Source organism: Bombina bombina, chromosome 4, assembly GCF_027579735.1.
Source record: "Bombina bombina isolate aBomBom1 chromosome 4, aBomBom1.pri, whole genome shotgun sequence".
Classification (NCBI taxonomy): domain Eukaryota; kingdom Metazoa; phylum Chordata; class Amphibia; order Anura; family Bombinatoridae; genus Bombina; species Bombina bombina.
Window position 1 is genome coordinate 437,129,915 of NC_069502.1, and position 25,548 is coordinate 437,155,462.

At 37.1% G+C, this 25,548-nt stretch overlaps 1 protein-coding gene across 2 annotated transcripts in view; it reads right to left on the reverse strand.

The window, feature by feature from the left end:
• Positions 1–25,548, reverse strand: part of LOC128656393 (uncharacterized) — a 173,071-nt gene that overhangs the window by 27,944 nt on the left and 119,579 nt on the right. For both annotated transcript variants that reach the window (XM_053710270.1, XM_053710271.1), the window contains exons 5-6: positions 18,841–19,124; positions 9,960–10,143 (exon numbers count right to left, since the gene is read on the reverse strand). In XM_053710270.1, coding sequence (XP_053566245.1) covers positions 9,960–10,143; positions 18,841–19,124 — 468 coding nt within the window. The remainder of the gene's footprint in view (positions 1–9,959; positions 10,144–18,840; positions 19,125–25,548) is intronic.

Consider the following 25,548-nt stretch of genomic DNA (forward strand, 5'->3'; position numbering starts at 1 on the left):
AATGGTAAAAGATCATGTTGGGGCAATGTCTCTGGTAAATGGGTAACATCCCCAATTTCTATTTTTAGATGATCAAAGGTATCCCGGTTTATAGCATTACCAACAACTGGTGATGGAATATTCAACTCGACCATAGCTTTCATAAAAGTCTCCCAACCTTGCAGTGTTTTGCGCATGGTCACATTGTGTAGAACAACGTACTAAGTCTAGTATGTTTGAACCGATGATTCTTTGGTTTTTGTAAATAAACTCCCTATTATCATTCCAACTAGTAATATGTTTGGCTTGTACCATTTTAGAAAAAAGCAATTCAGCATTTTTCTTAAACCGGTCATGCACATTATTATACAACTTCATGAAATATTCTATCACCTTTTTCAAGGGATACATCGTTGTTAGGATCGGTGTGAATAGATTCTCCCGGGGGCATTAATAGAGTTAATACAATGTTTTATCTAGCGTCTTGCTTTGCATACACCAAATATTTCTGTAATACGGCATTGTACTTTTTAATTTTCACATCCTCTGGTAAATCAGAATTATTTAATATTTCACGTATTTCAACATCCAACCGGTTTGTCACGCCCTGCCAATGTCTACCTCATTTTGTTGAGGTTTTTGAAAGAGGTCCAACTGTTGTTTTGGGACCAGATACATGTTTTGAGCATTCTTCATCAGCTCTTAGTAAAGAGGGAAGTAAGTATAGGAAGAGCAAATCCTAAAAGAGGCGCTAAAAATCCACCTCTCTGTGTCACCAAAATCTTCTCTTTGCCTAGAGCAACGGCTTTATTACTAAGTGTTTTTATTAATTTTACGCCACTTTTTATCCTTTTTATTGCTCTGTGAAAGGTAATCTACCTGTAAGAATGTTCAGGGCTATTTCACATATAGAGGTGATTAAATCATTAGAGTCTTTCTTTGCTGAGGTATTGCACGTTTTAAGGCTTTTAAAACACCCCAATTACGGATTAGTCTGCTAGACATGATTACACACGCTGATGGTTGACAATGTATGACTAATAGATAAAAATTTACCCTTTTTTAAATCAGATATTTTTAATATGTATGCAGCGGGTATATCTGGTGGAAAGAGACCGGTTCTTAACTCTAATAAATAACCGTATGGTAATCGAGTGGCATCTTCAAAAGCTTCTAAAAAGAAGTGTGACTTACCCGGGTACATTTGTTTTGCAAAAGTGTTGATTTGTAACTTATCCCGTGGGTTTTTAAAGAGAACCATATAGTTTGTGTTTAGTGAGGTAGTTCTGTTTTTTGTTTTTTTACCCTGGCAAAACACATTTTGTACAAGATACATAATACTCAGATTTCTGTGAGGTACATATTTTGTAAAAGCTTTCTACAATTTCAGAACTACCTCTGGCAGCCTCCTTCAGATCATCAACAATACCTCGCTGAATGCGGAGAGCATTATGCTCTCCGTATTCAGCATTGCACCAGCAGCTCTTGTGAGCTACTGGTGCAATGCCGCCCCCTGCAGATTTGCGGCCAATCAGCCGCCAGCAGGGGGTTGTCAATCAACCCGATCGTACAGGATCGGGTTGATTGATGGCGATTTATGTCTGCCTGCTCAGAGCAGGCGGACAGGTTATGGAGCACTGCTGTTTCTGGCGAGCCTGCAGGCTCACCAGAAACACGGGGCGTCAAGCTCCATACGGAATTTGATAGATAGGCCCCTAGATCTTTTAAACTCTCAAAATTGATTACGTTGGTGTTAGCAGAGTTCAGAGTTATACCCTTTACTTTTAAATTTCTTTTTCCAATATTCAGTTTGTACCCGTAAGTTTTGGGACTGGCAGATACAAACTCTGTGATGTGTGTACCTGATGGTAGTTCGCTAGTTAATTCACCTAGATAGTCACCTAAAGTTTGATTCCTATCACCTTCCTTGCTAACAAAAATAACAGAGTCTGTGTCGTGGTAGAGACACCTCTCCTGCAGACCGTACAAAACTATGTACAATTCAAGTCTGGCATAATGTAGCAAAACAAGCGATAAAGATGTTAGTGCTGTTGTTAACTGTGTAACGTTCTTTAGAGTACTTCCAGCTAAGCATAGCTGTTTCATCTTTTAGGAAATGTAAAGCAGATACTTCATAATAAGGTAAAAAAAACATACTTGAATAACTCATCAGGGTCTGTCATAATTCTGGTGTTGGGTAAATTACTCTTTTGACAAAACTTGCCCCACAAAGAATTAAGAAACAATTTAGTGATCTGTGTTTTTGCGGGGTTTACAGCCATCTGATCTGATCACAATTCTACTTCCTTTTTTTCTTTGCAATCTCTAATGTATTGGCTTTTTTATTATCACCTGTACACCAGCCAGATGCTTCCTGCTTATCCCTCAGATGTACCTTAAAGTATTCTTCAAACAAATTCTTTTTGTAGTTGTCAAAATACCAAATTTTATAGATTTTAGACATTTTGTACCCCTTTTCCACAGCTACCTGAATTTCGATCGTACACCATGTACCCATCAAAGCACGCTGTTCATCGATGTTTTTATTGGTGGCACAGGTCAGACATAGCAGGAACATGAGTTTACAGTTTAATTTCAAATGTAGAACAGGAAAAAAACAAACCTTTGGGCGGAATCATTTTTACTTTAGCAATACCAAAGTAAAAATAAATGTTCCTGAAATTCTCATAAATGATTCATGGATGACCCACAGGGTAAGCTTTTGTCTTGTTCACAAATGGGTATCATAGTAGTGTATGCTTTCACCCGGCTCTGTTTTGTGGTACAGTTTAATTGCGTTTGTGCACCCACCGTAAAGAGAATCTCTGGGGTCAAGGGACTGTGGGAACTGCCTTTTAATGAGAAAAGCTTGCAGTTCAGCGTCTAAGGATAACATATCTATCCACTCGTGTTCCCAGAGCTCGCAGACCTCAAAGCCGCATGATTGTAATACGTGTTTTTTAATGAGGCGTTTGTAATATAATTGCCCTTATTTAGTACCTGTGACATCGTTCATATAATTTTCGTTGTAACAAACAGGACAACCGTAGTAAAAATATCCCTGAAATTCAAAAGCAGTAGAAATGTTGTTGATCACACTGTACCCGTCCAAATAGTATTTACCCACTTCTTGTTCACCCCTGTGTAAAGCGTTTTGTTTGGTAATATTTTCCTTATGTGAGATGTACATAAGCCACTGTATGGAAGATGTGGAGTACCGTTTTTGTGTCTAGTGATAATTATCACAAGGGACTATGGCGATGGTGTTTTCAGGTAAGAAGTTGAACTTGTACATAGTCATTCATACAGATGAGTTGGTAAGGGTCAATACAGTTCACAAAAAACTCCTGCTCACCATTTTCTTTGTAAATAACATCTTCTTTGAGCATCATATCCATGACGCCACAAGCCAGTCTTAAAACCTCTACATCCTGCTTCGAATTAGTTTAAGCTCATTCTGAAAATCAAATGTTTGTTCTCCTCGTACCATTTCAAAAAATCTGATTTCTCTTTAGGCATCATGTTTTCAACACCGTACTGATCTAAACCCAGCATAGGTCCTACATAGTTCTGATTCTCAGCTGTGTTAAAAAAAGGGAGGAAAATAGCCTTTAGATTCTTTAAAACCGAAGGCTTTTGGTAGTTTGCTCAGTTTCATTGGCACAAAAAATTAGAGAATCTATAAAACGTATGTGTAAGTCAGTCACTGTGATGCATAACAGTTTACCACCTTGAGCCAACAACTTGACATCTACTTTCTCTTTTACCATCTGTTGCATGACAAAATAAGAGTCATACCAACCACCATTATGAGCTATAAACGTGTGTTTAGCAAATTTGGTTCTAATGAAATGTCTGACAAAATTTTGCACACAATCAACACCTTAAAACTCCTACGATAATTTACCATCTATCGAACTAGCGTAAACATAATTTGGTTTGTGTACACCTGTTTCTTGCATACATTCAAAATCATAAACGATGTAAGTAGTCTTTGATGTTGGGGGCTTGTAAGACCTCATGTAACATAGTTGGGTGTCTAGCTCATCAATCTTACAATGACAAACTTTACAGGTTGGCGGTACACATTTGTGACTATCTTTCCTAACATAAACACAAAATTTCTCAAAATATTCTTTGGCAACACAATCTACCGTACCCTCTTGCTCTAATTCAGTGGCAGAGTCAAAGACATCTGCAAACGAACAAAAATACGACAACTGGTACAGTCACTTATTTCAAATGTAATCTTAACACAATTCTTTTTGTGACACGCCCTACAAAAGTCTCTTCATGTGTGTATGTTCTTGTGATAAAAACAGAGTGACAATACTGACAGAAGAAATCATGACCGATAAATGATTTAATGTTTTTAATACCGTAGTAATGTTTATCATGGTACAGAATAAATAATACTTTATCCTCGCAGTGCTCACTTGTACAAAAATACTGCCAGGAACCCTGATTGTGATAAAGTATTTTTATCGTTAGATGTTTTTCAAAAGTGTGTATGTCATTAAAAGTAACAAGTCTATCATCTGGTATGTGTAGTATTTTGTGCATCTCCTTGGCTTGTTCGATTAGCACAGTGTCAGTAGTGACACTCTTGTCCTCTAAAAGAGCTTTAAGACTGGCTGCCAGGCAAAAAAGAGTGTGTAGAAACCAGCGTTTATATCGCAATATATTTTCCTGCCATCATTCTATTACACCTTGATTGTTAATTCCCAATATATGTGCCAACCTTTCTGAGGTTGAGATGGTAGCGTTGCCTAAGATACGCACAACCCTTCACAGTTTGTTGTATTTAAGCTTTACATCTATGTTAATGGTTTGGAGAGATCCTAATTTTTCATTGATAGTTTTTACTAAATCGCTTATATCTGTCACGCTCAGCCGCTGGGAAGCTCCACCGGTCCTCTCTTTGTGCTTGATTGGCAGGTAGTCTGAGCCGCCCCTTCCTGATGATGTCACTACCAGGCTTTTTATTCTGGGCTTCCTGTTTCTTCAGTGCCCGTTTGTTTGTTACTCTTTGTGGCTCCTGTGAGGACTTTGCTGTGGAAACTCTCTAACTGCTGATTTTCTGTTTCCAAACTCTGCAAAGACTGACTATGCTGGGTTAACCCTCAAACTTCCTGATAACCTGTTTCCAAACATTGCAAGTACTGTTTATTCTGTGAAACTCTCAAACTGCTTGATATCCTGTTGCCAAACATTGCAAGAACTGTTTATTCAGTGTAAACCTTCAAACTGTTTGATATCCTGTTGCCAAACATTGCAAGAACTGTTTATTCTGTGAAACTCTCAAACTGCATGTTTACCTGTTGCCAAACTCTGCAAATACTGTTTATTCAGTGTAAATCTTCAAACTGCTTGATATCCTGTTGCCAAACATTGCAAGAACTGTTTATTCTATGAAACTCTCAAACTGCATGTTAACCTGTTGCCAATCTCTGCAAGTACTGATTAATCTGTATTAACCCTCAAACTGCTTGATATCCTGTTGTCTAACTCTGCATGTACTGACTATTCAGTATTAACCTACAAACTGCCTGATAACCTGTTGCCAAACTCTGCAAGGACTGACTACACAGTGTTAACCCTCAAACTGCCTGATAACAAGTTACCTACTCCTGCATTATTAATTATTTCTTGTTTTACCCTTCCTCTGTCTGAGTATACGTGGACTATCCCTGCTCTCCTGATTCTGTGGAAGACATTTCCTGAAACCAGTTCCTTACTCAGAAGTCGATTTGGCTGATATCTTGAATTACTTTGGACTCAGGCTAACTCTGCTCCATATCGTGAGAACATTTTTATATATATATATATATATATATATATATATCTTTATAATAGGCTTTTATGGCCAACGGTGTAGTGAATTTGTTTGTTCCAATTATTCTAGAATCAGCAGCATCTAGGACATCCCACGTATAGGGGTATTGTATCTCCATCAGAGCTACTTCCCATTCTCCTTTTAATATAACGGGTTTAGCTAACTTTGTTGTAAAACTAGATATCTGTTTTTTAGGAAAAATGTTGTACGATGCGTTACTCAATAACGTTAAGTAAAATGGCGATGCTTCCCTTATTCTATATTTCGGTTAACTGACTTTTGGGTATCTGTTAAATTTATCCAGATAGCCTTTCCATTTAACATAAATGTACTCCTTTCTCCTAACACTTTTCTGTTTTAAGATTTTTTTCAATTTTGTAAATGCGGTTTTTATCTTGTGTTTTTTTTTAAGTTCTTCGGGGTAAAAGCTACCTTCGATAGACTCACCAGCTAAATCTGTCAGTTTGTAAAGAGGTTTAAATCCTCTTGTATTCAGACCTTCAATTATAAATATTTTATCTTTGAAATTTTGCTCATAACCTTTTGTGAACGGACCCTTATGTTTCCAAATCCTGACGTGGTCACCGATTTTTAAAACAGGTTTAACCTTTTTAGTTTTTGGAGAAGATCCGTAAATATTTTTTCATATGGCGAATTAATTTTCTCGCGTCACTTCTACCAGTTTACAACATATGGTTCTGTGGTATGTGTTATTATAACTATGAATTCAATTGTTCAATATGTTTATATATCTGTGTGTGCTGTGTTGTGTAAAATACTGCCACATTCTAGTCTTTAAAGTACGGTTAAATCGTTCTACAATTGCTGCTTTAACACAGTTGCTTGCAACAAAATGTTGAAATTTAATTTTTTTAATAACTTCTGTACGGTTAATTTAAAAATGATTTGCCTTTATTAGTCTGTATTTTCATAAGAACACAATCATCTTTAAATATTGTTTCAAACCGTTTTGCGATGCTTGGACCAGTTTTATTATGTAATCCAACGCCCCAAGATATTTAGAAAAACAATCTATAACGGTTAGAATATACTTTATACATTCATTATATTTATGGTAATCTATCATGGATACCAGGTCAGCTTGCCATTGTATATCTAAAATACGACTGGCTGGCTTATGTAGCGTGTAAACATCTTGCTGATTTAATGGGCTAGATTACAAGTGAAACACTAAATTATTGTGCTCCCACGAACGGACAAATTTGCCCATTTGAGGGGGGAGATATTTAACCAGCCATTACAAGTGGCTGGTTATTGCTACTGCAAGCTCGGTGTAGCAATTAGTGCTTATAAAATTAACTAGAGATCAAATTTCTGGTTAATTTTATAAATCTGCCCCAAATGCCCCCAAAATACTGTCAAGTGTAGTTTATTAAAAAAAATATAAAGATGGCAGCATCTGTATTTTTTAATAAAATTACTGCACTAGGCAATATTTTGGGGTTAAAGTTGGTGGTAGCGGGGTTTAAGAAGAAAAAATGGCACTGAAAAATGCCTTTACATTGTGGTCTATGTGAACTGTGTGTTCCCATAGACCGCAATGTAAATATATATGTATATGATTATATACATATATATTTACGTGTTAATATGTGTATATAAACATATTAATAACATAAATATATATATGTATGTAATCATATACTGTACTGTACATATATATTTAAAACTGCTGCCAAATTGCTGCGCTACTTTTCCTCTTCTCTGTGCGAGGTTCTGATGCTGTCTGTGATGGCATCAGAATGAGGCTCCCATAGGAGCCTATGGAAGCATGCCTTTGTGAGCGCAATGTTTCCGCGCAATGCGACCGCAAGCTCATACTTGTAATACCAGTGAACATTATCGTGCGCTGGAATTACAAAGTGGAGCTCTAATATCACTTGCACGCAAGTGATATATAGCGCTCCACTTGTAATCTGGACCCTATATGTTTAACTACTTGGGGGGGGTTTAACATAGTTTTTGATCAAGCAATAGTGCAGAAGCTAGGTTTTTCTGACCACTCAATGAACCTACAAAAGACATTTCACTGCACATATGTTACTTTTTCCCCTAGTGAACAGACCCCTCTCTCTCACCTTTGCAATGAGTACATTTTCCATCACTCCCTATAACACATCTGCTGTGCCCAGCTATAAATTGTGATGGTGCTGTAATTAATTTTCTTTACACCAGCTTGGACTCACACACTGTTATTTTCCATGCACACACTTTATGAAATTACACTAAAAATATTTCAACATATCTGCAAACAAGAGATATAATTAAAAAACGTTAATCATCTGTTGCTGATGTGAGTAACAGAAAAAATACTGGAATCTCTGTTTAAACATAAAGAGTTAAAAGCTTCAAGATAGCTTTAGCCCAAAAATAGATCAGCTGTTAAACGGCCCTGAAAGGGCTGAAATACATTTTTGTACTATATTGATCAATATGCACATGCACATTATGAAGGTGCCTAGTAACACCTTTACTCTTAGGCAGCAATTTCTCTCCAAGCTGGAGAATCATTTGAATATCAGGGCCTATGTATTGGTGTTTAAGTAAAGAGTGATAAATAAGATATAGAAGACTTAATAATAATAAAAAAAGACTTGATAATAAGACCCTGATATTCAAAGGATTCTCCAGCTTGAAGAGAAATTGCAGTTCAGATTTCACAGGGGCTGAACTCACTGAATATTCAAAAGAAAAAGGGTGGAACTCTCCAGCACTGCAATATCTCTCTAATTTCTGTATGGAGAGACAAGCCCAGTGCAATATGGTACTGCATGATATGAGAGTATTGTTACACTTACACTTTGCGCTTTATATTTTATATTACTTTACATTTCAGATTGCATCAGATTGCAGTATTATTGCATTTAAGCTTTCTTTTTTCTTATTTATTTTTTAACACATTTAGATTTAGCTTTTGCAGTGATTTTACAAAATCTTATTATGTTTTGAAAATTTCTGTGCTGCTTTAACAAACTAAGATCATACTATGGGGCCTATCTATCAAGCTCCCAATGGAGCTTGAGGCCCTGTGTTTCTGGCGAGCCTGCAGGCTCGCCAGAAACAGCAGTTATGAAGCAGCGGTCTAAAGGCCACTGTTCCATAACCCTGTCCGCCTGCTCTGCTCGGGACAGACATCGCCGGAATTCAACCCGATCGAGTACGATTGGGTTGATTGACATACCCTGCTGGTGGCTGATTGGCTGCGAGTCTGCAGGGGGCGGCGATGCACCAGCAGCTTTTGTGAGCTGCTGGTGCAATGCTGAATACGGAGAGCGTATTGCTCTCCGGATTCAGCGATATCTGTCGGACCTGATCCGCACTGTCGTATCAGGTCCGGCAGACATTTGGTAAATTGGCCTCTTTGTATATTTCTGTGTAACTTTTACAAATTACATTGCAAGTTGTATTTTCTGCATTGCAAACTAGAAAGTGGGAGGGATGGGACAGGACAGTTTCCTGGGCTGGAGTTCCCAGGGTCTGAAGCTGGTCTCACTAATTTGTCTTGCCAGCTGTATGCAGGTGACATTTGTTTAAAATTCACAATATACTTATTTTAACTAACCTAAAAAGTAATATATACTAAAATATAGACAAAAGTAAGTTAATTGTAGTGAAAACATTTCAGAAATAGAGGCTCTATCTGGCACCTTTTTGAGACATAATTTTTAATAGCAGTAAATCTAATAAGCAGTTACTATAATTCTGCAACATTACTCAGATACACTGGGTAACTGCGGGACACTATAAAAAAAATTATCATCTATATTCTTCAATAAGTTGTTTTGAAGTCACCTCCTCCTTGGTTACATACACTTATCCCCAGCTTTCTCTACACTAGCCTATAAAACACATTCTGTAGTCTAAAGGTTTTTACCAAGGAGATTTAGTGCACCTTTATACAATTCCAGTACACAAGGGGGCAAAACTGGCTACTTTAGTAACCACTGATTTAGAGTTATAAATTCTTAAACTGGATATTGAAATGATATATTTAATAAATATTCTTTTCAACTGGGTTTATATTGATTTTTCATGTTCATGTTTTTTATCTTTATAGTTCTTATTATAAATACCTTATTCTTTTAAGCAGCTTATGAAATACATTAACCTTATATCATTTTACCTGCCAAATGAATTCATTTTTAATATTTTCCAATCGTTTTTCTGTTGTTCAGGTGTTAGTTTGTCCACTAGATCATACTGAAAGTTTATATTCCAGACACAGTTGTAATTCTTCCGCAGCTCCTTTTCCTGTAAATGTTGGAATGTGCTTATCCAGACATTGATGTTTTTTTCTCCTTCCTTCTCTACAAGATAAATGTAAGTTATTGTATAACGTTGTCTATAGTACTATTACACGCATGTAATTATGTTATGTTAAAATACTAATTGTACTCCATACTCCTGAAGAAGCCCTTGCCTAGGAAATCAGATTCTGTGGGCCAGTTCCGTACTTTGCCTCTTGTAAATAATCACAGGGTCTATTCCAATCCATTAGGAAACCCGCACAAGTGTCACACATAGATTAATGCAGCATTTTCAAATTCTGAGGCATATACAATAATTTAGACTGTCATATGACATTACCAAAGACAATATAACTAATAATTTTAAAAACACCTTAAGTAATCATATGCTTGCAATATGTAATACCAGTAATCTGCTTTATTTCATTTTATATATGGAGGTGGATTGGGCTGGCACAGAGTTTTTGTTAGCTTAAAAGGTGTAGTAAAGGCTGTAGTAATAGAGCCATCCTGAAATAATTCCAACCCTTCCTGTAGTTGTCATGACATGAAGTTATTCTGAAATAATACCAAGCTATCCTGTAGTTTCCCTGAAATAATCCTGTAATCATCACAAATAATCAAATCAAATAACATAAAGTCATCATAAAACTATCCAAGGATAATTTTTCTGAACACTCTAGAGTCATCTCATTTATATATTTTAACATGTGGGCATACTTCATGATGGCTTCTGATGACCAAACTTTCATAATTAAAAGATAGGCTAGCCTGGAGTCATTAATGACTTCAGAAGGATTCCAGGAAGATAATCCTTTTAACTAAGGTATCCAGAAATACCTTTCACTACCAGATATGATCTGAAATGCAAGTTGAAGACCTTTCCAGATATAAAGCTAGAGATTTCACACAAGCTAAAGGGACATTATATACAATGGAATAGGGTCATGCAAGAGAAGATTTGAATGTGATGCCCAAGTTGGCAATCATCAGATACGTTTATTTTAAGATTAATAATACTATAATAAAGTGATCTAAATCTACTTTTTTAACAGGAATTGGAAAGCTCACAATTTTTAGAATTAAATTAAAGGAAAGTATGAGCAAAAAAAATATGAGCATATATTGCAAAATATTTTAATCATTCTTATTAAACATTTTTATATTACAAACTCAAAGGGGTCTTTTCAACAAAGAAAAAACACCATTAAAGTCTATTGTTATTTTTGTAAATATATCAGTTGTGTTATAAATGATCAAACATGTCCAGTTTCATGCTCATATGCAAATGGAACACAGATTGTTTTATATTTGTTTTATACTTATCATAAAGACCAATGTATCCTTCTGCAAAACACATACATGGACACCATTGACCCCATTAACCATTGTGATTTCAGTGATCAGCATCCATTATCATCAGTTCCGAATATTAATATATATTAATATAATATTGTGGGAAAATGGAGATCCAATCTTGTGTGTGTTAACAGTCTTGGCTGTATTGGACTTGGAAAGATTGTGATTACGATTTTCCAACATTCGGGAAAAAAAAGAATGGAAAGATAGGAATCAACCCCTTCATCAGTTATATGAAACACGTAGAGATTGCTTCAAATAATTTAAAAAACAGTATCAAAGGATTTATCTACAAAAACCCTGAAAGGCTTTAATGGTGATTTTCTGTCATTAGATAAACTTTACTACAGGATTATGATTGACCCCTCAAATGACTATCCAAATGGATATTCTATAGAAAAAAATGTCTCAATAACCTTTTCTAAATGATTGGAATATTTTCAGTTAACCATTCATTTAAATTTTTACCAGTTTTTTTGCAGGTAAAAATTATGTTATGTCCCTTTAAGAAGTTGGTTTGAGCAAGAAATCTAGTGAGAACCAAAAAAAATTGAAGATGAGTAATATAATTAAAACAAAGGTTTAGCTTTTTGTTTATTTTAGTAAAGCAGCTGTTGTAGATAGTTATCACAGATCCCCCCAAAAAAGCTGAACAAATAGAAAACTGTGCAACAACAAAAGAGCTCAGGTAAAATACATTTGTGATAAAAACAATTTGATTTATGTGATTGATTTCTACCTTTTAAATTATGCAAATGGATAATCTACAGCCTGGTAGAAAGTTTGGGAACTTATGCAATGGAACTTGTGAATTATGAACAGTTTTCAAAGAGTCCTCTTCAATCCCTAACACTTTATTTTTTATGATCCTCTCAACCTAATACCATCCCTTAAATTGACATAAAAGTTAAACTTCGTAGACAGAACATGCAATTTTAAGAGACATTTAAATTTACTTCTATGTATACCCTTTGCCCCCTATGTGGGGTCCAATGTACCCTGTACTATGGCTGTTACATCGTCTCCAAGGGCTGTAGGAGTGCAGGTCTCCACAACAGTAGTGAGGCCACACTATTTCTGCATGCCTCAGTGCCTAAAGGTGAGACCCAAACTCCTATAGCTTTAGAAGACCTTGTAACAGCCAAGTTCGTACAGGCTATGACAGCTGTTGCAAAGGGGTTAAAGTTGCTCCATACCCAAGTAAGATCCAGAGCAGCTAAACACATCTGATTAACTGATAAGAGGCATATGTGTATACGCACCAATCATCAGCTAGCTCCTAGTAGTGCATTGCTGTTCCTAAGCCTACTTAGGTTTGCTTTTCTACAAATTATATTAAAACAACAAAGCAAATAATATAATATAAATAAATCAAAAGTCTCATATGTTGTAAGCTCTTGGTTTAGAGGCCTACAAGTCCTATAATGGGTATTAAAAGTTATTTCCTGAAGAACTCATAAAATTGTATGCAAGCCAGAGTGATGCAGCTACAAAAACATATTATATCAACAATTAAAGTAACCTACAAAGATGTTGACTGTAATCTTTTTTAAATAATGACCAAAATATTAATCTACATAAATTCCCATAGACTATAAGAGGGATATTTATCAAGCCGCCAACCGCAAATATGCTGGAATTCCGCAGCGTAATTGTGGCAAGCTAGTTATCAAAGCCTACAGACCGGCAAAAGTTGAAATTTGTGACGTAATATACGATCCGCCGGACTCAATCCGACACAGATCAATGCTTACGTCATTACAGATGTTCCGAATACAAATTCGGCACAATCTGACTACTTTTGCTAGTTAAGAAATTTCTAACAGGTAGGCTCGCCACTATTCGGCCCAGCGTACCTGGTTTTCAGTCCGTCACCCTGGAGGCCGCGGATGCCAAAGGAATCAATGGGAGTCTGAAAGCAGCAAAAGCTTATGTTTACTGCTGCCAGATATCCCATTGATTTCTATTGTAGAAAACAAATTACGTTTGCACCTAACACCCTAACATGTTCCCTGAGTCTAAACACCCCTAATCTGCCGCACCGACATCGCCGCCACCTACATAATGTTATTAGCCCCTATACCGCCGCCCCCCCGACACTGCCGCAACTAAATAAATGTATAAACCCCTATCCCGCCGCTCCCGGACCCCACCACAACTAAATAAATGTATTAATCCCTATACCTGGGCTCCCACATCACTACCACTTATTAAACATATTAACCCCTAAACCACTATCCCCCCACATCGCCATAAACTAAATTAAGCTATTAACCCCTAAACCTAACAACTCACTAACTTTACATTAAATATTAACTCATCCCTATCTTATAATAAATTTAAACTTACCTTTAAAATTAAAATAAACTATATTAAACTACTAATTAACCTACCCTAACTATTATCCTACAATTACATTAAAGTATATTAAACTATTAATTAATTAACCTACCCTAACTATTATACTAAAAGTACATTAAACTATATTAAACTACTAATTAACTTACCCTAACTATTATCCTACAATTACGTTAAACTAGCAATTAAAGTAACTATATTACATATTTAAAAACCTAACCCTACTCAAGTTATTTAAATCTACTATAAAGAATTACTAAGTTACAAAAAAATAACAACTAAGTTACACAAAATAAAAAACACTAAGGCCTAGATTTAGAGTTGGGCGGTAGCCGTCAAAACCAGCGTTAGAGACTCCTAACGCTGGTTTTTACCGCCCTCTGGTATTTGGAGCCAGTCATTAAAGGGTCTAACGCTCACTTTCCAGCCGCAACTTTTCCATACCGCAGATCCCCCTATGCCATTTGCGTATCCTATCTTTTCAATGGGATCTTTCTAAAGCTGGTATTTAGAGTCGTAGCTGAAGTGAGCGTTAGAAATCTAACGACAAAACTCCAGCCGCAGAAAAAAGTCAGTAGTTAAGAGCTTTCTGGGCTAACGCCGGTTCATAAAGCTCTTAACTACTGTGCTCTAAAGTACACTAACACCCATAAACTACCTATGTACCCCTAAACCGAGGTCCCCCCACATCGCCGCCACTATATTTAAATTTTTTAACCCCTAATCTGCCGCTCCATACACCGCCGCCAACTACGTTATCCCTATGTACCCCTAATCTGCTGCCCCTAACACCGCCGACCCCTATATTATATTTATTAACCCCTAATCTGCCCCCACAACGTCGCCGCCAGCTACCTACAATAATTAACCCCTAATCTGCCGACCAGAGCTCACCGCTAGTATAATAAATGTATTAACCCCTAATCCGCCTCACTCCCGCCTCAATAACCCTATAATAAATAGTATTAACCCCTAATCTGCCCTCCCTAACATCGCCGACAGCTAACTTCAAGTATTAACCCCTAATCTGCTGACCGGAGCTCACCGCTACTCTAATAAATGGATTAACCCCTAAAGCTAAGTCTAACCCTAACACTAACACCCCCCTAAGTTCAATATAATTTTTATCTAACGAAATAAATTAACTCTTATTAAATAAATTATTCCTATTTAAATCTAAATACTTACCTGTAAAATAAACCCTAATATAGCTACAATATAAATTATAATTATATTGTAGCTATTTTATGATTAATATTTAATTTACAGGCAACTTTGTATTTATTTTAACCAGGTACAATAGCTATTAAATAGTTAATAACTATTTAATAGCTACCTAGTTAAAATAATTACAAAATTACCTGTAAAATAAATCCTAACCTAAGTTACAATTAAACCTAACACTACACTATCAATAAATAAATTAAATAAATTACCTACAATTATCTACAATTAAACCTAACACTACACTATCAATAAATTAATTAAATAAACTACCTACAATTATCTACAATTAAACCTAACACTACACTATCAATAAATAAATTAAATACAATTCCTACAAATAAATACAATTAAATAAACTAACTAAAGTACAAAAAATAAAAAAGAACTAAGTTACAAAAAATAAAAAAATATTTACAAACATTAGAAAAAAATTACAACAATTTTAAACTAATTACACCTACTCTAAGCCCGCTAATAAAATAACAAAGACCCCCAAAATAAAAAAATGCCCTACCCTATTCTAAATTACAAAAGTTCAAAGCTCTTTTACCTTACCAGCCCTGAACAGGGGTCGGCGGTGTTAGGGGCAGCAGATTAGGGGTACATAACTATAATGTATGTTGCGGCGGTGTAGGGAGCGGCAGATTAGGGGTTAATAATAATATGCAGGTGTCAGCAATAGCGGGGGCGGCAGATTAGGGGTTAATAAGTGTAAGGTTATGGGTGTTTAGACTCGGGGTACATGTTAGAGTGTTAGGTGCAGACGTAGGAAGTGTTTCCCCATAGAAAACAATGGGGCTGCGTTAAGAGCTGAACACTGCTTTTTTGCAGGTGTTAGGTTTTTTTTCAGCTCAAAATGCCCCATTGTTTTCTATGGGGATATCGTGCACGAGCACGTTTTTGAAGCTGGCCGCGTCCGTAAGCACCGCTGGTATCTAGAGTTGCAGTGGCGTTAAATTATGCTCTACGCTCCCTTTTTGGAGCCTAACGCACTGAAAACCCAGCCATTCTGTGAACTCTAAATACCAGCGGTATTTAAAAGGTGCGGGAGAAAAAAAGCATGCGTAGCTAACGCACCCCTTTGGCCGCCAAACTCTAAATCTAGCTGTAAGTTACACAAAATAAAAAATAAATTATCAAATATTTAAACTAATTACTCCTAATCTAATAGCCCTATCAAAATAAAAAAGCCCCCCAAAAATAAAAAAACCCTAGCCTAAACTAAACTACCAATGGCCCTTAAAAGGGCATTTTGCGGGGCATTGCCCCAAAGAAATCAGCTCTTTTACCTGTAAAATAAAATACAAACAGCCCCCTAACAGTAAAACCCACCACCCACACAACCAAACCCCGCAAATAAAAACCTAACAAAACCTAAGCTCCCAATTGCCCTGAAAAGGGCATTTGTATGGGCATTGCCCTTAAAAGGACATTTAGCTCTTTTTCTGCCCAAAGTCCCTAACCTAAAATTAAAACCCACCCAATAAACCCTTAAAAAAAGCTAACACTAACCACCGACAATCCACTTACAGTTTTCGAAAACCGGACATCCATCCTCATCCAAGCAGCAGAAGTCCTCAGTGAAGCCGGCAGAAGTCTTCATCCAAGCGGGCCGAAGTCTTCATCCAGATGGCATCTTCTATCTTCATCCATCTGGCGTGGAGCAGCTCCATCTTCAAGACATCCGGTATGGAGCATCCTCTTCTTCTGACATCTCTTGAAGAATGAAGTTTCCATTAAATGACGTCATCTACAATGGCTTCTCTTACATTCCGATTGGCTGATAGAATTTGATCAGCCAATAGGAATGAAAGGGGGAAAATCCTATTTGCTGTTGCAATCAGCCAATAGGATTAAGTTTGCATTCTATTGGCTTAATGGAATAGCCAATATAATGCAAGCTCAATCCTATTGGCTGATTTGATCAGCTAATACGATGAAAGCTCAATCCTATTGGCTGATTGCAACAGCCAATAGGATTTTTTCCCCTTTAATTCCGATTGGCTGATAGAATTCTATCAGCCAATTGGAATGTAAGGGACGCCATCTTGGATGACGTTATTTAAATGGAAACTTCATTCTGCAACAGACATCGGAAGAAGAGGATGCTCCGCACCGAATAGCTTGAAGATGGAGCCGCTCCACGCTGGATGGAGGAAGATAGAAGATGCCGTCTGGATGAAGACTTCTGTCGGCTTCGAGGAGGACTTCTGTTCACTTGGATGAAGACTTCTGCTGCTTGGATGAGGATGGATGTCCGGTCTTCGAAAACTGTAAGTGGATCTTCGGGGGTTAGTGTTAGGCTTTTTTAAGGGTTTATTGGGTGGGTTTTAATTTTAGGTTAGGGACTTTGGGCAGAAAAAGAGCTAAATGCCCTTTTAAGGGCAATGCCCATACAAATGCCCTTTTCAGGGCAATGGGGAGCTTAGGTTTTTAGATAGGTTTTTATTTGGGGAGTTTGGTTGTGTGGGTGGTGGGTTTTACTGTTGGGGGGCTGTTTGTATTTTATTTACAGGTAAAAGAGCTGATTTCTTTGGGGCAATGCCCTGCAAAAGGCCCTTTTAAGGGCCATTGGTAGTTTATTGTAGGCTAGGGTTTTTTTTATTTTGATGGGGCTATTAGATTAGGTGTAATTAGTTTAAATATTTGATAATTTATTTTGTGGAACTTAGTGTTTTTTATTTTGTGTAACTTAGTGGTTATTTTTGTAACTTAGTAATTTTTAATTGTAGATTTAAATCATTTGAGTAGGGTTAGGTTTTTAAATATGTAACATAGTTAATTTAATTGGTAGTTTAATGTAATTTTAGTATAATAGTTAGGGTAGGTTAATTAGTAGTTTAATATAGTTTAATGTAATTTTAGTATAATAGTTAGGGTAGGTTAATTAATAGTTTAATATAGTTTATTTTAATTCTAAAGGTAAGTTTAAATTTATTATAAGATAGGGATAAGTTTATATTTAATGTAAAGTTAGCTGGTTGTTAGGTTTAGGGGTTAATAGCTTAATTTAGTTTATGGCGATGTGGGGGGCTGGCGGTATAGGGGTTAATAGGTTTAGTAAGTGGTAGTGATGTAGGAGGCCAGGGGTTTAGGGGTTAATACATTTATTTCGTTGCGGAGGGGTCCGGGAGCGGGGGGATAGGGGTTAATAACTTTATTTAGTTGCGGTGGGCTCTGGGAGCGGAGGGATAGGGTTTAATAACTTTATTAGAGTTGTGGTGGGCTCCAGGAGCGGAGGGATATGGGTTAATAACTTTATTAAAGTTGCGGTGGGCTCCAGGAGCAGAGGGATAGGGGTTATTAACTTTATTAGAGTTGCGGTGGGTTCCGAGAGCGGAGGGATAGGGGTTAATAACTGTATTAGAGTTTCGGTGGGCTCCGGGAGCGGAGGGAGAGGGGTTAATAACTTTATTTAGTTGCAGCGGGGTCCAGGAGCAGTGGGATAGGGGTTAAACATTTTAGTATAGTGGGGGTGTTTAGTAACAGGGTATAAATAAAGTTGGGAAAAAGCCGAATAGCAGCAAGATCGATGACTGTTAGTTAACAACAGTCCACTGCTCATCGCCCCGTTCTTGGTGTGCGGCTTTTTTACAGCTTTGTTGATAAATAAGGAGAGCGTATTCAGGTCCGCTGCAGCGATGTTAGGCGATGTTAGGCGAGTGTATTGGTGCCGGCGAATGCAGCATATTTGACGGCTTGATAATTCGGCCTCTAAGGGTGAATTTCTGTAGAAAATATAGGAAACCGCTTTGTAAAGGATTCTCACTGACCCCCAAAAATGTTTTCAATAAAGTCATTCAAAATACAGACCTTTTGGTGGCAATGATGGAACAGCTTTGCATTTTGGTGTCTTTAAAGTTGTGGGCTGGATGTTGTTATTGTAACATTGTTTCCTAATTGTTGTAATTAGACTCATTAGAAAATCATGTATTTTGTCTTCTTCTAGGGTTGTCTTTTCCATATTAGTGCTTTTACATTGTGGACACTGTAATAGTAATAACACCAAGCCCCTCTTAGAATTTACAGAACGATAGTGAAAAAGAAGTTGGATAAGGCCAGATTTCCAGATATTAGAACACAATGAGCAGACATATCTAAACCAGGTAAAAAAAAAAAGAATAAATGAATACATGTAAATTAAGAGCACTTTTACATTCTATTTAGAAACAATGAGAATCATTTCAGTTTTAGTGCCAACATTTAAATAAAAACAAAATCATACAATGGGGAAAGTTGTATGTAGCGGACAGATTGAATTTATAGCTTTCAACCAACCAAAGTAAGATACATACAAATGTACCACAGGCTTTTGACACATACAAAACACGGAAATGGACTGCACTTTTAAACCGGAGTGGGTTCGCATCCCAAGCCACTGGAAAAACTCACAGCCCTGGATGCTCACCAGCAATACCAGTGACTCTGGCTAGTGACTGCTGAACGTTATGGTTTTATATGTGTTGTGTTTATATACTTGTCTGTGACTTTTCCGAAGGCTGTGCACTCATGTTTGTCTGTGGTTAACTGTCTAAATCACTGATGTAGCTGTCTGTTAGTGCTGGTGAGTCTTGTGGGCTGTAGGTTTTGCCAGTGGCTTGGGATGTGAACCCACTCCGGTTTAAAAGTGCAGTCTATTTCCGTGTTTTGTATGTGTTTGTTTACCCACCCTAGTTTAACCCTTGTTTAAGTGGACTAGACTTTGATGTGGTCCTAGGTCTATCACTATTTGGCCAAATGCTGTAATTAACTCTCTTAATTTGCTCTTAATATTGCTGAGTGCATGCCAGTGAGTACTGGAACTTCGATGTGTTGTATATATTTTTCATCCTTGATAAAGCTATCCAGTGATGTGTGTTGGATTGAGGACACTGTGTTTAAATAATAAAAAAGGGCATTTTCCAAAGTGTCAAACAGTGCCAAACATGTCTCAAAGGAACTATATGGGTTCCGTACTGACCCAAAAGCATTTACCCTCTTTGAGTTACTCTGTTTATTTTAAGTTTATATATTTATTAACATGTTTTACTTTATCTTTGTTGCACTTACTTGTTGCTAATCCTTTGCATATTGTTGATCTCTGAGTATGACAGCAAGAGTTCAGGCTAGCTAACTTATTTCCACTAAACCTAGATGCATGATAATAAATTACTTGTCTACATCTTGTAAATATTCTTATCAAAATAAGTTAGCTATGTAAATTATTATTCTGCCACACAATATTTATCATAAAGGCAGTTGCCAAGTTTACGCATTTCTAAGCTTAATACTAATAGCAAAAGTGTGCAAATAAATAGGCTAGATAATAACAGCTTGATGACATAGTTGCACCAAAGCCCCATTAGCGCTAGTTGTTATCATTTTATTATTAATATTATTGTTAATTTCATTATTGCTATTATTTATTTGTAGGGTCCCAATATATTCAGCAGTGCTAGAACATGTTGTATTACGCCATAGTACAATTTACAAAAGTGCAATTACATAACTTATGAGAGTTAGAGGACACTTCCCGTGAGCTGCCATCTGATGTGGGTCACCTTGTAACACTGTGTTATTAAACTAAGGGTCTACACAAGATTTAACAATGCACTGTGCACAGAGAGATAGGAGAGCAGGAGGAGTCACTGGCACAACAGCAGGCTAAGCTGCAATTATTAACCAAACAACAGAAGTGAAGCAATAGGGCAGAAAGCAATAAGAGGTTGCTGTTGACCTCCACTTGTTCTTCAAATGTACTTTTTAGTTGGCTAAATGTCTTCAACTGTTCCCACAACCTTGTACATAAAGGAAAAGTAATGCAGATAAAAAAGTATTTGTATTAAAGGGCCATTATAGACATAAAATGGCGTGCTCTAATTCATTCGAATGTTTAACTCCCACATTGCTGGTCTTGATATACTGTATGTGTATGTATGTGTGCATGTATAAATATGTGTGTGTTGTAAGTATGTATGTGTTGTAAGTATGTATGTGTGTATATATATATATATATATATATATATATATATATATATATATATATATATGTGTGTGTGTAAGTATGATCAGTGTTCAGTCAACATTGGGCCACCTTGTAAGTTGGTGACTGGCCAAGCAGAATATGACCAAATTGTGTGACTAAGATCCCAATTTTAATATAAAAGCATAGTTGTTTTTGAAGGCAATTTTTTGCAGCATTAAAAAATGTGTTGTGTATTTGCAAGTGGATGTGCGTCAATAACCTCTGTTTTGTGTAACTATTTGGTCTCAATACTCCCAAAAATGTATTTAACCCCTTCCCATCGTTAGGACATTACAGGCAGTCTTAACTGTGCTGGGCTTTAGCGCCATTAGGACAGCATGGAACGTCCTAGCTGTTTGGCTGCACTAAAACCAAAGGGGCTTCCTGAATGGGATTGTGGGCTGGAGGGCATGCCTATGTCATAGAGACTCCCCCATGACCTAATCCCATCATTGAAATTATGCAATTGCATGAGCAATTGCGTGGTTTCAATTTGTTTACATCAGAACTTTGTTCCGATGTAGACAAATTACGCCTGTCAGGAAAGGATAAACTTTTTGTAAGGTGTGCTAAACCCAACTTTTGTATTTGTATTTATAAATAAAGGGAGACTGACCATCTTCCATTAGTTAAAGCACCCCACCCAAGCTCAGGTGTACTCATGACAGTCTAATGGAGTTTTGTATATAAAGCCAGGGAGACTCTTTCTTTTATGAAGAGAAAAGCAGGAATGATTCAGCCCATAAAGGCAAAGTACTGTAATGTTAGGATCTGTCAACATTGGGACACCTTGTAAGTTGGTGACTGGCTAGGCAGAATATGGCCATATTGTGTGACTAAGATCCCAATGTTAATATAAAAGAATAGCGCCTAGATTTAGAGTTTGGCGTTAGCCATCAAAACCAGTGTTAGAGGCTCCTAATGCTGGTTTTTACCGCCCGCTGGTATTTAGAGTCAGTCAGGAAAGGGTCTAACGCTCACTTTGCAGCCGCGACTTTTCCATACCGCAGATCCCCCTATGCCATTTGCGTATCCTATCTTTTCAATGGGATCTTTCTAACGCTGGTATTTAGAGTCTTGACTGAAGTGAGCGTTTCAACTCTAACGACAAAACTCCAGGCGCAGAAAAAAGTCAGGAGTTAAGAGCTTTTTGGGCTAACGTCGGTTCACAAAGCTCTTAACTACTGTGCTCTAAAGTAGACTAACACCCATAAACTACCTATGTACCCCTAAACCAAGGCCCCCCACATCGCCGCCACTCTATTAAATTTTTTTAACCCCTAATCTGCCGACCGCACACCGCCGCAACCTACATTATCCCTATGTACCCCTAATCTGCTGCCCCTAACTCCGCCGACCCCTATATTATATTTATTAACCCCTAATCTGCCGCCCCCAACTTCGCCTCCATCTACCTACAATTATTAACCCCTAATCTGCCGACCGGACCTCACCGCTACTCTAATAAATGTATTAACCCCTAATCCGCCTCACTCCCACCTCAATAACCCTATAATAAATAGTATTAACCCCTAATCTGCCCTCCCTAACATCACCGGCACCTAACTTCAAGTATTAACCCCTAATCTGCCGACCGGACCTCGCCGCTACTCTATTAAATTTATTAACCCCTAAAGCTAAGTCTAACCCTAACACTAACACCCCCCTAAGTTAAATATAATTTTTATCTAACGAAATAAATTAACTCTTATTAAATAAATTATTCCTATTTAAAGCTAAATACTTACCTGTAAAATAAATCCTAATATAGCTACAATATAAATTATAATTATATTGTAGCTATTTTAGGATTAATATTTATTTTACTGGCAACTTTGTATTTATTTTAACCAGGTACAATAGCTATTAAATAGTTAATAACTATTTAATAGCTACCTAGTTAAAATAATTACAAAATTACCTGTAAAATAAATCCTAACCTAAGTTACCATTAAACCTAACACTACACTATCAATAAATTAATTAAATACAATACCTACAAATAAATACAATTAAATAAACTAACTAAAGTACAAAAAATAAAAAAGAACTAAGTTACAAAAATACAAAAATATTTACAAACATTAGAAAAATATTACAACAATTTTAAACTAATTACACCTACTCTAAGCCCCATAATAAAATAACAAAGCCCCCCAAAATAAAAAATGCCCTACCCTATTCTAAAATTAAAATAGAAAAGCTCTTTTACCTTACCAGCCCATAAAAGGGCCTTTTGCGGGGCATGCCCCAAAGAATTCAGCTCTTTTGCCTGAAAAAAAACCCATACAATACCCCCCAACATTACAACCCACCACCCACATACCCCTAATCTAACACAAACCCCCCTTAAATAAACCTAACACTAAGCCCCTGAAGATCTTCCAACCTTATCAGCCAATCGGAATTCGAGGGACGCCATCTTGGATGACATCCCTTAAAGGAACCTTCATTCGTCGTCTAGTCGTCAGAAGAAGAGGATGGATCCGCGCCGGAGGTCTTGAAGATGGAGCCGCTCGTCATCGGATGGAAGAACATAGAAGATGCCGCTTAGATCAAGATGTTTGTCCGGATCTCCTCTTCTGCCCGGATAGGATGAAGACTTCTGCCCGAAGATGGACTTCTTCAGCCGCCGCTTGGATCAAGACTTCAGCCGGAGGATGGACGTCTTCAGCCCCCCGCTTGGGCTTGGATCAAGACATCGGAGCCTGGACGGATCGGTGATACCAGGTGTGGTGAAGATAAGGTAGGAAGATCTTCAGGGGCTTAGTGTTAGGATTATTTAAGGCGGGTTTGGGTTAGATGAGGGGTATGTGGGTGGTGGGTTGTAATGTTGGGGGGGGTATTGTATGTTTTTTTTTCCAAGCAAAAGAGCTGAATTCTTTGGGGCATGCCCTGCAAAAGTCCCTTTTAAGGGCTGGTAAGGTAATAGAGCTTTTCTATTTTAATTTTAGAATAGGGTAGGGAATTTTTTTATTTTTGGGGGCTTTGTTATTTTATTAGGGGGCTTAGAGTAGGTGTAATTAGTTTAAAATTGTTGTAATATTTTTCTAATGTTTGTAAATATTTTTTTATTTTTTGTAACTTAGTTCTTTTTTATTTTTTGTACTTTAGTTAGTTTATTTAATTGTATTTATTTGTAGGTATTGTATTTAATTAATTTATTGATAGTGTAGTGTTAGGTTTAATTGTATCTTAGGTTAGGATTTATTTTACAGGTAATTTTGTAATTATTTTAACTAGGTAGCTATTAAATAGTTATTAACTATTTAATAGCTATTGTACCTGGTTAAAATAAATACAAAGTTGCCTGTAAAATAAATATTAATCCTAAAATAGCTACAATATAATTATAATTTATATTGTAGCTATATTAGGATTTATTTTACAGGTAAGTATTTAGCTTTAAATAGGAATAATTTATTTAATAAGAGTTAATTTATTTAGTTAGAATAAAATTATATTTAACTTGGGGGGGTGTTAGTGTTAGGGTTAGACTTAGCTTTAGGGGTTAATACATTTATTAGAGTAGCGGCGAGGTCTGGACGGCAGATTAGGGGTTAATACTTGAAGTTAGGTGTTGTGATGTTAGGGAGGGCAGATTAGGGGTTAATACTATTTATTATAGGGTTATTGAGGCGGGAGTGAGGCGGATTAGGGGTTAATAACTTTATTATAGTAGCGGTGAGGTCCGGTCTGCAGATTAGGGGTTAATAAGTGTAGGCAGGTGGCGGCGACGTTGGGGGCAGCAGATTAGGGGTTAATAAATATAATATAGGGGTCGGCGGTGTTAGGGGCAGCAGATTAGGGGTACATAGGGATAACGTAGGTGGCGGCGGTGTGCGGAGCGGCAGATTAGGGGTTAATAATAATATGCAGGGGTCAGCGATAGCGGGGGCGGCAGATTAGGGGTTAATAAGTGTAAGGTTAGGGGTGTTTAGACTCGGGGTACATGTTAGGGTGTTAGGTGCAGACATAGGAATTGTTTTCCCATAGGAAACAATGGGCTGCGTTAGGAGCTGAACGCTGCTTTTTTGCAAGTGTTAGGTTTTTTTTCAGCTCAAACTGCCCCATTGTTTCCTATGGGGGAATCGTGCACGAGCACGTTTTTGAAGCTGGCCGCGTCCGTAAGCACCGCTGGTATTTAGAGTTGCAGTGGCAGTAAATTATGCTATACGCTCCCTTTTTGGAGCCTTCTGTGAACTCTAAATACCAGCGGTATTTAAAAGGTGCAGGGGAAAAAAAAAACAGCGTTAGCTACGCGGGTCGTTACCGACAAAACGCTAAATCTAGCTGTAGGTGTTTTTTGCAGGCAATTTTTTGCACCATTAAAAAATCTGTTGTTTATTTGCAAGTGGATGTACGCCAATACAACATGTTTTGTGTAATTATTTGGTCTCATTGGCAGCACTCCCAAAGATGTACATTAACTTTTTGTAGGGAGTGCTAAACCAAACTTGGTATATATATATATATATATATATATATATATATATGTGGGTTTGTGTGCGCACATA